A 12,858-nucleotide genomic window follows, 5' to 3' on the forward strand; every position below is an offset into this window, starting at 1 on the left:
TTAAACTTTTATACTTTACTTTTCGATTATTTGGTCTCTTTTCTTGAATTTACGTAGTTGGACCCATTTCAAAAGATAAAACACAAAAAATTGTGATACTTACCTATTTTACATATCTTTATTTTCTATTTTCTTGAATAAAATATTATATTTATTATTTAAAACAAATCATATATTTTTATAACATTGATTCATTATATTGATCATTTTGTTATTTTGATAGTTTATATTGATAAATTTCAATTTTAGCAACATATATTATAATTTTTTCCAATTTCAATCTTTGTCTAATATAATTGTTCATATGACACTGCATTACGTTAGAGTCATGTTGATGTTGTGGCGCACGAAGAAAAAAATCACAAAGAGATAAATATATAACTCGTAAATTATGTTTTCCTTATATCTATTGTTTGATTATTTTTAATTTGCAAGCTTTACGGTTATTTATCACAACAAGATTTTTTTTAACATATCGTCTCAGGCCCTGTAAACCACAGGTACGGCTCTGCGTGAATTTATTGTGATCTTGCATGAGTTCTCCGAAAAGTATTATACTTTCGAGTGCCTCAAAAATGTAAGGTCAAAATATATCCTCACGTATAAGGTCAAGGAAAAAAATATAGACTCTACATGTAACAATAAATGCTGCCAAGGCCGTCTCCAAAAAATTAGAAATCCCAGGCTATACTTTAGTAGAAAGTAATAATTAAAATTTTTAATCAAAATTTATTAATCTAATAAATGATAAAACTTTTGACATTTTCAAAAATATTTATTTATTGTTTAAAATTTGGATAGACAAAATAATATATGATTTTTTTAGATATTTTATTCTTTTTTTTTTATTTGTAACAGTTTCACTCAGTCAAGTGATATAAATGTTTTTTATATAATAAATTTTTATAATAATATTTAAAATCTAAATATGTTAATTATATTATATCAATAATTTTAATAATTATTCAAACATTAATATTTATTAATTTTAGTCATTAATTAAATAAATAACATTAAGTTTTTCATACGGGTAAAATACTAGTTCGTATAAATAAGGGAATGTGCAAAAAAAAAATTTATTTTTCAATAATCACAAAAAATCAATTTTTTTATTTTTTAACCTCGTAGTTTTGTGTTAGCTTAGGCTTAATTCAATCAAAATGTCAAAGCTAGTCTTAGAGTAATTTTGATACTTCAAAAGTGATTACAATATTTTGGCAAATAAATGAAAATCGTTTTGAACACTTTTACCCCGAATTATTTTGAAGAGAGATATGTGTTATCCAATTAAAGATAATTTTTTATATTTCATTAAAAAAATTAGTCTTAAAATCACTTATTTATCAAACACTTTAGTTGCTTCCAAAAAAAAAAATCAAACACTTTAGTTTAAAAATCTTCGGTTTTTCACTTTTATTTTCGAACATTACCCACTTTTGATTTTCTCATTTCTTCATAATCTATAAATTTAATCATTTATTTATAAATTAATCTTTTACAAACACTCTTTGGTGGGCCGAAATCCTCTGCAACACTTGCTGCTCCAAACAGCTATTTTTTTAAGGAAATCGATAATAAATTGTATCTAAAGCACGATCCAAATCATGTTATACTTTAGTCAAACAAGTTCCGTTTGCAAAAGTTATTAAAAATTAATAACTAGAAGTGATTCGGTTTGTGTCCTTTTTTAAAATACACACAAAAATTCAAATTGCATCTCTTGAACTTTTGACTTTCTATGAATGTATTGAATTTCTTATTCATTGTTGGAGTGCAGAAGAGGCGTTAAAAAATATTGACGCGATGTCAAAAAATATTGTATGACATCGAAAAATGCTGGAGATATTTTATTCTCGTAGTTGAAAATATGCTAAGGACTCTTTCCCGAGTGTTGAATGTTTCACTAAACAAATGAGAAGCTAAATGAAACATGTATCCGTGAGGTCCAACGGGGTTTCAGCCCCTGTGTTACGTTACTCTTATCTTGAAGGCTTCAAGAATCAGACCTGATCGAACCAAAATTACAAAATGATCTGGATTTGAAGAGCCCTCCAAACAGAAACCTAGTCGGAGATTCTTGAGGGACTTGATTCATCTCTTCCGGACAGCCTTTTACTCGAAGGATCGTCCGCCCGATCGTTTGTCGTATTGAATCTATGATCTTAGGGTCCACTGTGTACCCCGACGCATCGCGTATGTAGAATGTGTTAACGGCCTTGCCGGCTCGTGTCGTCACTTCGGCTCGGGTCACGGTTAAGCTATTTTCGCGAAAAATGCGTGTCACATAGGATAACAGCCCCACTCTGTCGGTTGTGCAGAGTTCTAGCTTCAAGCCCTTGGGATAAAATTGAAACAAATTAATGATAAAAATTCATACAAGAAAATAGACATAAGATACAAAGTTAATTCTTACCTCGGACACTCTCCTCTGTATTGCTGCTTCAAGACATTGAATCACCCTTTGTCTCTCGGCATCTGATTTCAAAGGTGATCCATCGACATGCCTTACACAATACTCCTTAAAAACACGAACCCGAAAATATTTTTCAGATCATGTTATATGACCTCGAACATCTATCTATAAGGACAAATCGTGTACCTGATAAGCTTCGGGTCCCTCGGCGTCGACGCTTCCGTGGAAAACGAAGTACTGCATATCCGTCAAAGTACACAAAACATCAAACAAAAGCTTCGGCCTATCCTTGCACCGGATCGTGACCACCGAGTAGTCCTTATCATTCCAATTGACAACATTAACACTTGGCCTCTCTTTATCATCGAAAGAATCGTCCCCCATTCGCTCATAATCTCTGTCAGCAAGCATCATCTGGTGAAGCCTTCTTTCGGTATGAGTCCCCCCATGAGATACCACGGTTTTAGCTTCTCTAGATTTGTTACTGCCCTTGAGAACATTGCATAAAAGGTGCTTAACCAAGGTTAGTTTCTCGGGATCAGTAATCGCCCCTCCTGTTAACTCATCAGTTACTTGCATTACGGCTGCTGCACGCATGTTATGGGTCCAGACCTCAGCATTCACCACATTACACTTGAGGTGGGTTAGAACCGCGCTAACTTCAGAAAGTAACCCCGGTCTATCACTCCCTACTAACTCGATTGAGGTGTGGTCCATTTCGGATGTTAGCCCCACGGATCTTCTCATTGAGGTTGCAAAGCAAGAATCAGGACCGAGTGACTGAAAATGAAAGGCAAAATATCACAATCCTCACTCATATACATCCACAAAATCGTCAAAATCACCATCATTAGCACCAAAAGAATATACCACCACCTTTTGAATATAACTCAGAATCTCTGCATCTGTTATCTTGTTTCCATCATGATCAGTGACATTGAAAACTGGTTGAAGAAAAAGCTTCAAGATTCTATTTTAACTCCATAAAACATAGAAAATTTAAGCTTTCGTGAAATCGATACGAAAATGGCTTTACCATCCATGAACCACCCGCCATCAGACGTTATATAAGCTTTGGTTATAATGAGATTAAGATCAGTAAGAACTTGCACTACTTCAAGAAGAATACCACATTTGTTAGCACTGTCCACCTGCATCAAAACACCTAACCGAAAAATAAAAATTTGGAAAACAAAAAAAAAAATCACTAGTGCAGAGTACTCCACAGACATCAAGACAATCAAAAAAAGTTCGAATCTACACGTACCTGAATAACCGTGGCGTTTTTGCACGAATTGTTATCAATGACAACTCTGGCGACAAGTAATGGTTCGAATCAAGTAACTTACTTGCATTGCAATAACATATATATGCATATATAGATATATGAATTAGGATATATATATATATACCTTGGGGGGTTCATTCTCCTAATAAACTTCTCATATTCATCATCCATGTTTCGTGGAAAACTAACTGGTGCCACTGAGGAAAAGGATTGAAACAGAAACAAAAAATTTGCATCTTTTTCAAGAACTCGTGGACTTAGAAATACACGACTGATTGTAAACATATACTAAATCATAGAATGATTCTGAGGAATCTAAAAAACTAGCCGGGGTCAGAAAAAATTAGACATAAAATTTGAAATTGATCGACCATAACTACTAGGCTTCTTTGCCCCTATTGCTGATCTGGTGGGGGCAACAGACTCTTTGGCTTTTGCAGAAGCAAATTAAGACTATCAAACATTTGACTGGAACAAAGTGAACCTTAAGAGTAAACTCTCAGACAGCATACCAAGAAATAAAAACACACAGTACACACACTTGGAGGTGTGAAAACAATCAAAGACAACACAGTTCGACCAGCCCGAAAACACATATACACATACAACAAAACTCAAAAAACAGAACGCGTCGAGAACAGTGAAATATTCGAATAAATTAAAGTAGTCACGCTTAACTGGGAAATTAGAAACAACTCCAACCCAAACAAAAACAAAACAACCCCACACAATATGATAAACAAAACTGAAACTTTTGATGTGCCAAATTAATCAGCAAATGAAGAAGCAAAAAAAAGAAGTAAAGATGGAACAAACCCTTTGAAATTCTTTGTCTGGTTTACCGAGATTTTCTTGACTTGTTAAGGCAAAAACGATATTGAAATAAACACTGTCGGAAGAAAAATTTCAAATCTTGATGCATCTATCTTATATATATATATATATATATATATATATAGTTTCCATCAATATGATACAAGCGAATCAAGAAATCTCAAGACAGCTTTATTTCATCGATTATAAGAAAATAACCCTGCAGTTTCACTCCCCACTCAATTGGTATACTCGAGCTATATATATACACATTATATATATATACATTACATACATATACATATAAATATACATAAGCAGGTTCGCGTCAGGTAATTTTTAGTTTCAGCACGGAAAGGAAATTCGACGCAAATATTATTATTACCTGTTATTTTGTATATTAAATAAAGTATACATGTATTAAATTTTGATGCAAATATGATTTTATATAAAATTAAAACAGTTTTTATATGAAATATAATATATTGGGACTTTTGTGCTTGGATGGTGGTGTAATTTAGTGAAAAAGTTATAATATTTTTGACATAAATAATTATATTATTTGTTTGTTAATAATATATTATAGTGTGTTATTATTGTCAAAAAGGAAAAGTCTCACGAAATCCGAGAAGGGGGGGGGGGTCGTTTGAATATAAGATCTGTATGGCGCCTTTTAGCAGTCGACCCACGTGTTTGAACTTCTGACAGGTAAGTCTTGCTAAAATGCGCCTGTATCGTGAACTAATGTTCCTGGGGGGTCTCAGCCAACACCTACTTAAACCGGAAGATACAACAACCGATTATTATTATTATTATTTAGATAATACTAGTTCTTAAAAGTAATTATACAATACAACCCATATATATATATANATATATATATATATATATATATATATATAATGTTATAATTTTTTTATATGGAGTTGCAATGTATTTTTCAAAATAATTAATTTGATCCTCCATGATACCCCAAGGATGAACCCATCAAGATCAGGCCCAAACTCCTGGCCCATCTCTAGAGCCCACAGGTGAAGGGCCCATGAGCAGTCCAGGTATTCTCCTATAAATACCAGGTTTGAGCGTATGATTTAGCATTCACTATATTATTTTCAGCAGCACCCTTAGCTGCTCCCCCCATATATCATCGGTCTCTGACTTGAGCGTCGGAGGGGCTACGTCAGGACACCCTCCTGGCCCCCTTCTAACGGTCTTATTCTTGATTTCAGGCTCAGGGTAATCTTAAAGCCCACGTCTGAATTAGTAACGCTCGTTGGAATCGGACCCGAAATTTCTCGTGAGTATCACTTGGCGCCGTCTGTGGGAAGACTTGAGTTGAGACGTAGAGATGGTAGGCAGGAAAGGAAGTAGAAGAGCTACCTCAGAATCATCGCGTCCTCAAAGGAGACCCGAACAATCTCATGTTGAGAAAGACATGAACAACCGCGTCTTGAGACGAGACATGAACAACCTCGTCAAGAGACAAGAACCGAGCAGCCCCTTCACGAGGCAAGGGTCGAGCAAACCCGTCCCAATGAGAATGTGGGGAACTTGAATCTGGAACAGTGGGGCCAATTTATCATCCGGACAGTGGATGAGGCCATGAAAAGAAATCAAGAGTCTGTGTTTGTAGAGGAACAGGCCGCCCGTCAGGAGCGTGAGGAAAATGTTGAAGTTCACCAGAGTAGGGTGGAGGAGACACAGCCCCACCAAAGTGGGGAGATTAGTGAGATGGGAGAAATATGGAAGGAAATACAGATGTTGAGGCAGCAGTTGGGAAGCAGAGCGCCGGCACCCAAGAGATGAATTCCTTTTTCACTAGCCATTTTAGAAGAAGGGCTTCCTCCAAATTTTCGACAGTCGAATGTGGGAGAGTACGATGGACATACCGACCCAGAAGAACATTGGGGGAGATTTGAGAACGTGGCTCTGTTGCATCAATATACAGATGGAGTGAAGTGCAGGGTGTTTTTGGGCACGTTGGTGAGGTCAGCCCAGCAGTGGTTTAACACCTTGCAGCCCAACTCCATACGTTCTTTTGAGGACTTCTCAGCTGCCTTCTTGCACCGAGTCGCTAGCAGCAAAAGGCACCAGAAAAATTATTTGAGCCTGTTCGTGATGAAACAACAAGAAGCTGAAACTTCGCGAGAGTTTGTCCAGCGTTTCAACAACGCAGCGTTGGAGATACCAGCGGCCACTCCTGACATCATGATAAGTGTCTTTACCCAGGGACTTAGAGGAGGAGAGTTCTTTAAATCGTTAGTGAAGAAATCTCCATCAAGTTATGATGATCTATTATCTCGGACGGAAAAATATGTAAATCTCGAAGATGCCCAGCGGCATAAGAGGATGGAGCAGCGATCTGGGAGAAGTAGAGTTGAGGGAGCGGAAAGAGGAAGTAGGAAGAGAGGCGCGGGCGAGAGAGAGGATGATAAGGCTAGGGGCAGAGGACAATTCTCATCCCATGTTCCTCTGGATGGGAGTCGGGACAAGGTGATGGAAGTGAGGGAGTCCGAGGGGAGGTGGGAGAAGTCGCAAAGGGTTGAGTGTAGTGCTAGATTGCCTTCGCGGGATAGACGAGAAGGATCCTCATCCAGGAGTCGACAGAGGTCTCGCTCATCCCCTAGGCGTGGTCAAGGCCCTCCATGGATAAATCAGAGGATCGGGGAGCAGAGAGGGGAAGGTCGATGTCAAGATGTCCCTCAGGAACCCGTCGAACCGAGGAAGAGAACGAATGAGGATAGCCACCCTACGAGATGAATGATTCATATGATCTCGGGGGGTGCTACTGATGGAGACTCTGGGCGAGCTCGAAAAGCACATGGGAGAAGGTTGGAAAACTTTGAGATATCTAGGGGTGCAGACTTACCACAAGACCCCGTCATCAGCTTTGGGCCGGAAGACCTCCGAGGCATTGTGACTCCACATAACGATGCCTTGGTGGTAACGGCCACCATTGCCAATTATGATGTGGCGAGGATATTTATTGATAATGGAAGTTCCGTGAACGTCTTGTTCAAAAGCACGTTGGATCAAATGAAGGTGGAAGGATTTGAGTTTGAGCCGGTCTCCACCCCGCTGTATGGGTTTGCAGAACACGCCATCCTGCCTTTGGGTCAGATGTTCTTCCCTCTATCTTTGGGACACGAACCTTGGCGTATAACAAAGATGACAACATTTACCTTGGTGGACACCCCATCCGCTTACAATGGAATTCTGGGACGACCAGCCCTAAAGGATTTCAGAGCAGTAGCGTCCACATATCATCAGAAGCTGAAGTTTCCTATGGGGAAGGGGGTTGGAGTCTTGTGCGGGGACCAGAAAGTCGCGCGTTGGTATTATGAAAGAATCGTGAAGGAAGAAGAAAGGAGAGGTCGCAAGCATTTGCATGGAAGCTTAAGCTTAGTCTTACAGTTGTAGAGTCATTCAGAAAAGCTTCTAAGTGGGTAACTTTGTCCTGTGGAGGTACAAGAGGAGCAGAGAGAAAAGTTGGAGAATGCGCTGGGTAAGGCTCTAAAGAGGCCCGCAAACGCTTACAACCTTAGAGAATATTAATCTTGACTTTATTTTTGGTGTATTTCGTTTCTGAATTTGTCTTACGTTATCAGTTGAAATTTAATAAAGCCAAGTTCTTATATTAAGTTCGTGGATGTTCTTGTATTATGGGGATGATATGAATTAACTTTTCCTACTAAGGCATCGCCTAGTAGAGGAGGAGAGTGGGAGAGGAGAAAGATTTTATTTTCCTGCTTAGGCTGCGCCTAGTAGAGGAGCAGAGTGCAGGAGAAAAATTAAACTTTTCTTGCTAAGGCCTCGCCTAGCAGAGGTGCAGAGTGGAGGAGGAAAAATTTTATTTTCCTGCTAAGGCATCGCCGAGCAGAGGAGTTAGAGGGTGAGGATAGAGAAGAATTCTCAGTATCCTGCTTAGGCTCCGCTTAGTAGAGGAGCAGAGGATAGGAGAAAAAATAACTTTTCCTACTAAGGCATCGCCGCGTAGAGGAGCAGAGTGCAGGAGAAGAATTAACCTTTTCATGCTAAGGCCTCGCCTAGCAGAGGAGCAGAGTGGAGAAGGAAAAATTTTATTTTCCTGCTAAGGCATCGCCTAGCAGAAGATCGGAGTTGGGGTGGAGAAAAGTTAAATTTTTCCTGCTAAGGCATCGCCTAGCAAAGGACCAGAGTGGGGGATGAGAAAGATTTCGTTATCCTGCCAAGGCATCGCCTAGTAGAGGAGCATAGAGCAGGAGAAAAATTAACTTTTCCTACTAAGGCATCGCCTAGTAGAGGAGCAGAGTGCAGGAGAAAAATTAACTTTTCCTACTAAGACATCGCCTAGTAGAGGAGCAGAGTGCAGGAGAAAAATTAAACTTTTCTTGCTAAGGCCTCGCCTAGCAGAGGAGCAGAGTGGAGAAGGAAAAATTTTATTTTCCTGCTAAGGCATCGCCTAGCAGAGGATCAGAGTTGGGGTGGAGAAAAGTTAAATTTTTCCTGGTAAGACATCGCCTAGCAGAGGAGCAGAGTGGATGAGAAGAATTTTATTTTCCTGCTAAGGCATCGCCTAGCAGAGGAACAGAGTGGGGGAGGAGAAATAAATTTTCATGCTAAGGCATCGCCTAGCAGAGGAGCAGAGTTGGGGTGGAGAAAAGTTAAATTTTCCTGCTAAGGCATCGCCTATCAGAGGAGCAGAGTTTGGGAGGAGAATCTTTATTTTTCTACTAAGGCGTCGCCTAGCAGAGGAGTTAGAGGGTGATGGTGGAGAATCATTATTTTCCTGCTAAGGCGTCGCCTAGCAGAGGAGTTAATGGGTGATGATAGAGAATCTTTATTTTCCTGCTAAGCCCCTGCTTAGCAGAGGAGTTACGAGATGATGATGTGAGAGTTTTATTTTCCTGCTAAGGCATAGCCTAGCAGAGGAGTTAGATGGTGAGGATATTGAAATTTTATTTTTCCTGCTAAGAACTATTTTAGCAGAGTAGTCAAGGGCACGGGGAAGTGGAAACTATTTCCCTTCGAAAGCTTAGTAGAGGACGTGGAAGATGGGGGCGACGAGGACATACTGTGTTAGAAAATTTTATTTAGTTTGTCGTTAACGAATAATGTTTGCCGCTGCGAAAATTACGGGGATCGACCTGACCGATCAGGTCGTGGGGGTTTGGGGGCAACGCCCCCAAAAGCTATTCAGAAATCACACAACCCTTCGCAAGGGAATATATCAAAATTCTCAACGTACTGGACGAGGATGGGCGATGCCAGCACTCGGGCGCGAGCGCGGCACAGGCGAGGGGCTAGCGTTGCATGGCGTGGGCGAGCAAGCGACGGGCGAGCAAGCAAGGGGCAAGCGCGGCTCACGGCGAGGGGCGAGCGTGGCGCTCGGGGCGCTTGGGCGAGCGTGGCACGGCGTGGGACGAGCGCGGCACGGCACGGCACGTGCGAGCGTGGCACGGCGTGGGGGAGCGCTCGGGCGAGGCACGGCACGGGCGAGCGCGGCACGGCGTGAGCGAGCAAGCGAGGGGCGAGCGCGGCACAGGGCGAGGGGCGAGCGTGTCACAGCGTGGGCGAGCACGCGGCGTGGGGCGAGCACTCGGGCGAAGGGCGAGCGCAGCACATGGCGAGGGTAGAGCGCGGCACATGGCGCGGGCGAGCAAGCAAGGTCTCGAGCGGGAGAGCAGGTGCGCACGGTGAGGGCTCGGCGTGGGCAAGCAGGCTAGGCTTCGATACTGTCGGCTGGCAGGCGAGGGCGTAGGATGCGTGGGCGGCCGAGCAAAGGAGGTGCGCGCTCGGGCGAGGTGTGGGCATGGTGATGAAGCAAGCGCGTTGAGCGTAGGCGGGAGAGAGCTGCAAAATCGCGACTTGATTTGTTTCCAAATTTTTGGAGACTGACAGATGGTGGGAAGAAAATGCACAACTCGCACCCGATAACCCGAGAACAGCAAAATTAATCGAACTTTGAACCTACGATTCAGTTCGACTCGGGAGGGGGAGACTGGTGATACCCCAGCGATGAACCCATCAAGATCAGGCCCAAACTCCCGGCCCATCTCTAGAGCCCACAGGTGAAGGGCCTAAAAGCAGTCCAGGTATTCTCCTATAAATACCAGGTTTAAGCGTATGATTTAGCATTCACTATATTATTTTCAGCAGCACCCTTAGTTGCTCCCCCCATATATCCTCAGTCTCTGACTTGAGCGTCGGAGGGGCTACACCAGGACACCCTCCTGGCCCCCTTCTAACGGTCTTATTCTTGATTTCAGGCTCAGGGTAATCTTAAAGCCCACGTCTGAACTAGTGACGCTCGTTGGAATCGGACCCGAAATTTCCCGTGAGTATCACTCCATAACTTAATAGATTAGTATAACTCGGTATGCCATATGTACATACAAATCAAAATATTTTGGATTATTAATTTTTTTATATAAAAAGTATATAGATAATATTAAAATTAAATCATTTTACAGATAAATTTTGTAAATTTTTTAATAATAAATTTATAATTTTGTATAATATTTTTAATAATTCGTTGTGATAATTATTTAATTATGATAAACTTTAGCTATTTTTAAATTCATGATTTTTATAATAATTATTTTTACTGTGGGTAAGATGCGCATTTAAATTATATAGAAACGGAACAAATTTCCTTACAGTTAAATCTTAGAAAATCTACAATAATAGAATCATTTTAATAATTTATATAAAATTAAGAAAAACAATAATTTTCATCAAACCTTGAAAATGCCATGACACCGGCCGAAGTGTACATTTTTTTTAAGAAGAAAACAGATAAGTCTTAAAACAGACAAGTTATTAGTTACAATATAAGCAACCCAAATAGAAAAACCCATTATGATATTATTCTATGTTAGTAAAAAATAACACACTTTTCGAGATAATTGATTGCAGTTTTATTAGTCGTTCTCCGCATATTCATAAGAGATAAAAAAAAAAAAACAAACAAATAAACAAACCGGAAGCTCTAATAAGTTCCCGAATTTCCAAGATTAAAGCATCATCGAGACCAAGATCATTTATAGGTTGAATGACTATGTCAACTCCTTTCACTAAACATGGATGTCTTATGTTGGATAGGCACCTTTTTTTTTGAATTATTAGTATGCTTTCCCTTAATGCAGTCCACATAAGCCTTAAAATTAGTAAAATCTACAGTAATAATTAACTACTTTATCATTCACTAATCTTTTAATCCTCTCTATGGAGATGTATCTCAATCTCCGGTACCACAATATAGAGAAATCTTCATTTATAACACATATTTTTATACATCCTTGAATATGCACGGTGGTGTTATTATTTTGTAAGAAAATAGAGAAAAGATCATCAATTATTTTACCATTTCCAACAATATTTGATTTATAAAAAAATTTATTTATTTATCCAAAAACTGAAAGAAATGAATAAAGAGTACAAGATTTAAAACTTAAATTAAATTCCTAGAAAAACTAAAAATATAAAATGTCTTTTCCAGCTTTAAAATAAAATCACTATCCAACGTAAGGCAGCAAGACCCAATAGTCTCAACATGCGAAAATATATTGTTTTTTGAATAGATGTTCCGCTCATTTCCTAGAGATTTCCTTAGGCTTTATATATCCTGCAAGGTATTTGTAACATCAATTGTCTAACCAGAATCAATCTACCATGTGTTATAAATCATATCAATCAAAATAGATTTATAACAGACAAATGAGATATGAATATCTTTTTTTTCAAGTCAATCATTAAATTTAGTGCAAAACTTCTTCATTTGTCCCGTCTTTTAGCAGAAGAAACACTTGGATTTTTTTCTTGATGTAAAGTTGAGGTAAAATTAGTCCTTTCCTTTTTCTATTTACTTTGGCTTGCTTCTCATACTTTCTTTATGTAGTCAAAAAAAATTATCACTTATTTCCATTAACAACATTTCTTCCTCTTGAACACACATGATCACTAATTCGTTTATTGATCACTTATCCTTATGTGTATTTTCAGAAAATTGGAAGGGTACATATTGTTTTGGAAGAGTGCATAAAATGTAGTAGACAAGAAAAGTTTAAGACATTTCCAATTCAAGTGTCTTGAATCGAGCCGCTATGTCCCGCATTTTCATGATATTCTCTCGTATACCTCTCACACTGGTGAACCTTAATGAAGAGAATTTCATAATCGGAGTGCTGTCAAGTACTTTATTTGAAGACTGAAATTGTTCATCAATAGCCTTCAACAATTCTTTAACATTATTATGCTGACCCACGAAACAACGCATACCAGCAGAGATTTTGGTCTTTATGAACATTACACAGGTTCGATTAGATTGTTTCTATTTTTCATAAAGATCAACATCATATGAAAT

The 12,858-nt window shown here is 39.1% G+C and overlaps 2 protein-coding genes across 3 annotated transcripts; one reads left to right on the forward strand and one right to left on the reverse strand.

The window, feature by feature from the left end:
- Window positions 1-1,772: 1,772 nt before the first annotated feature.
- LOC140982292 (ACT domain-containing protein ACR4-like) lies at window positions 1,773-4,746 on the reverse strand. 2 transcript variants are annotated; one of them, XM_073448759.1, is made up of 8 exons: window positions 4,518-4,746; window positions 3,826-3,898; window positions 3,681-3,726; window positions 3,450-3,564; window positions 3,290-3,357; window positions 2,600-3,193; window positions 2,414-2,518; window positions 1,773-2,335 (listed from the first exon to the last, which is right to left on the reverse strand). In XM_073448759.1, exons 2-8 carry the CDS (start codon window positions 3,870-3,872, stop codon window positions 1,994-1,996), a joined length of 1,317 nt encoding a protein of 438 aa, XP_073304860.1. In that variant the 5' UTR covers window positions 3,873-3,898; window positions 4,518-4,746; the 3' UTR covers window positions 1,773-1,993. The 2 variants fall into 2 exon arrangements, with proteins under 2 accessions (XP_073304860.1, XP_073304859.1); XM_073448758.1 differs by having other exon boundaries at window positions 3,826-4,746.
- A 2,528-nt stretch (window positions 4,747-7,274) lies between these two features.
- On the forward strand, window positions 7,275-7,934 carry LOC140982954 (uncharacterized). The gene is made up of 2 exons (XM_073449748.1): window positions 7,275-7,457; window positions 7,557-7,934. The coding sequence occupies exons 1-2, from the start codon at window positions 7,275-7,277 to the stop codon at window positions 7,932-7,934; spliced, it is 561 nt and encodes a 186-aa protein (XP_073305849.1).
- Window positions 7,935-12,858: the final 4,924 nt, after the last annotated feature.

The sequence above is a fragment of the Primulina huaijiensis genome, chromosome 8 (assembly GCF_012295235.1).
Source record: "Primulina huaijiensis isolate GDHJ02 chromosome 8, ASM1229523v2, whole genome shotgun sequence".
Lineage (NCBI taxonomy): Eukaryota > Viridiplantae > Streptophyta > Magnoliopsida > Lamiales > Gesneriaceae > Primulina > Primulina huaijiensis.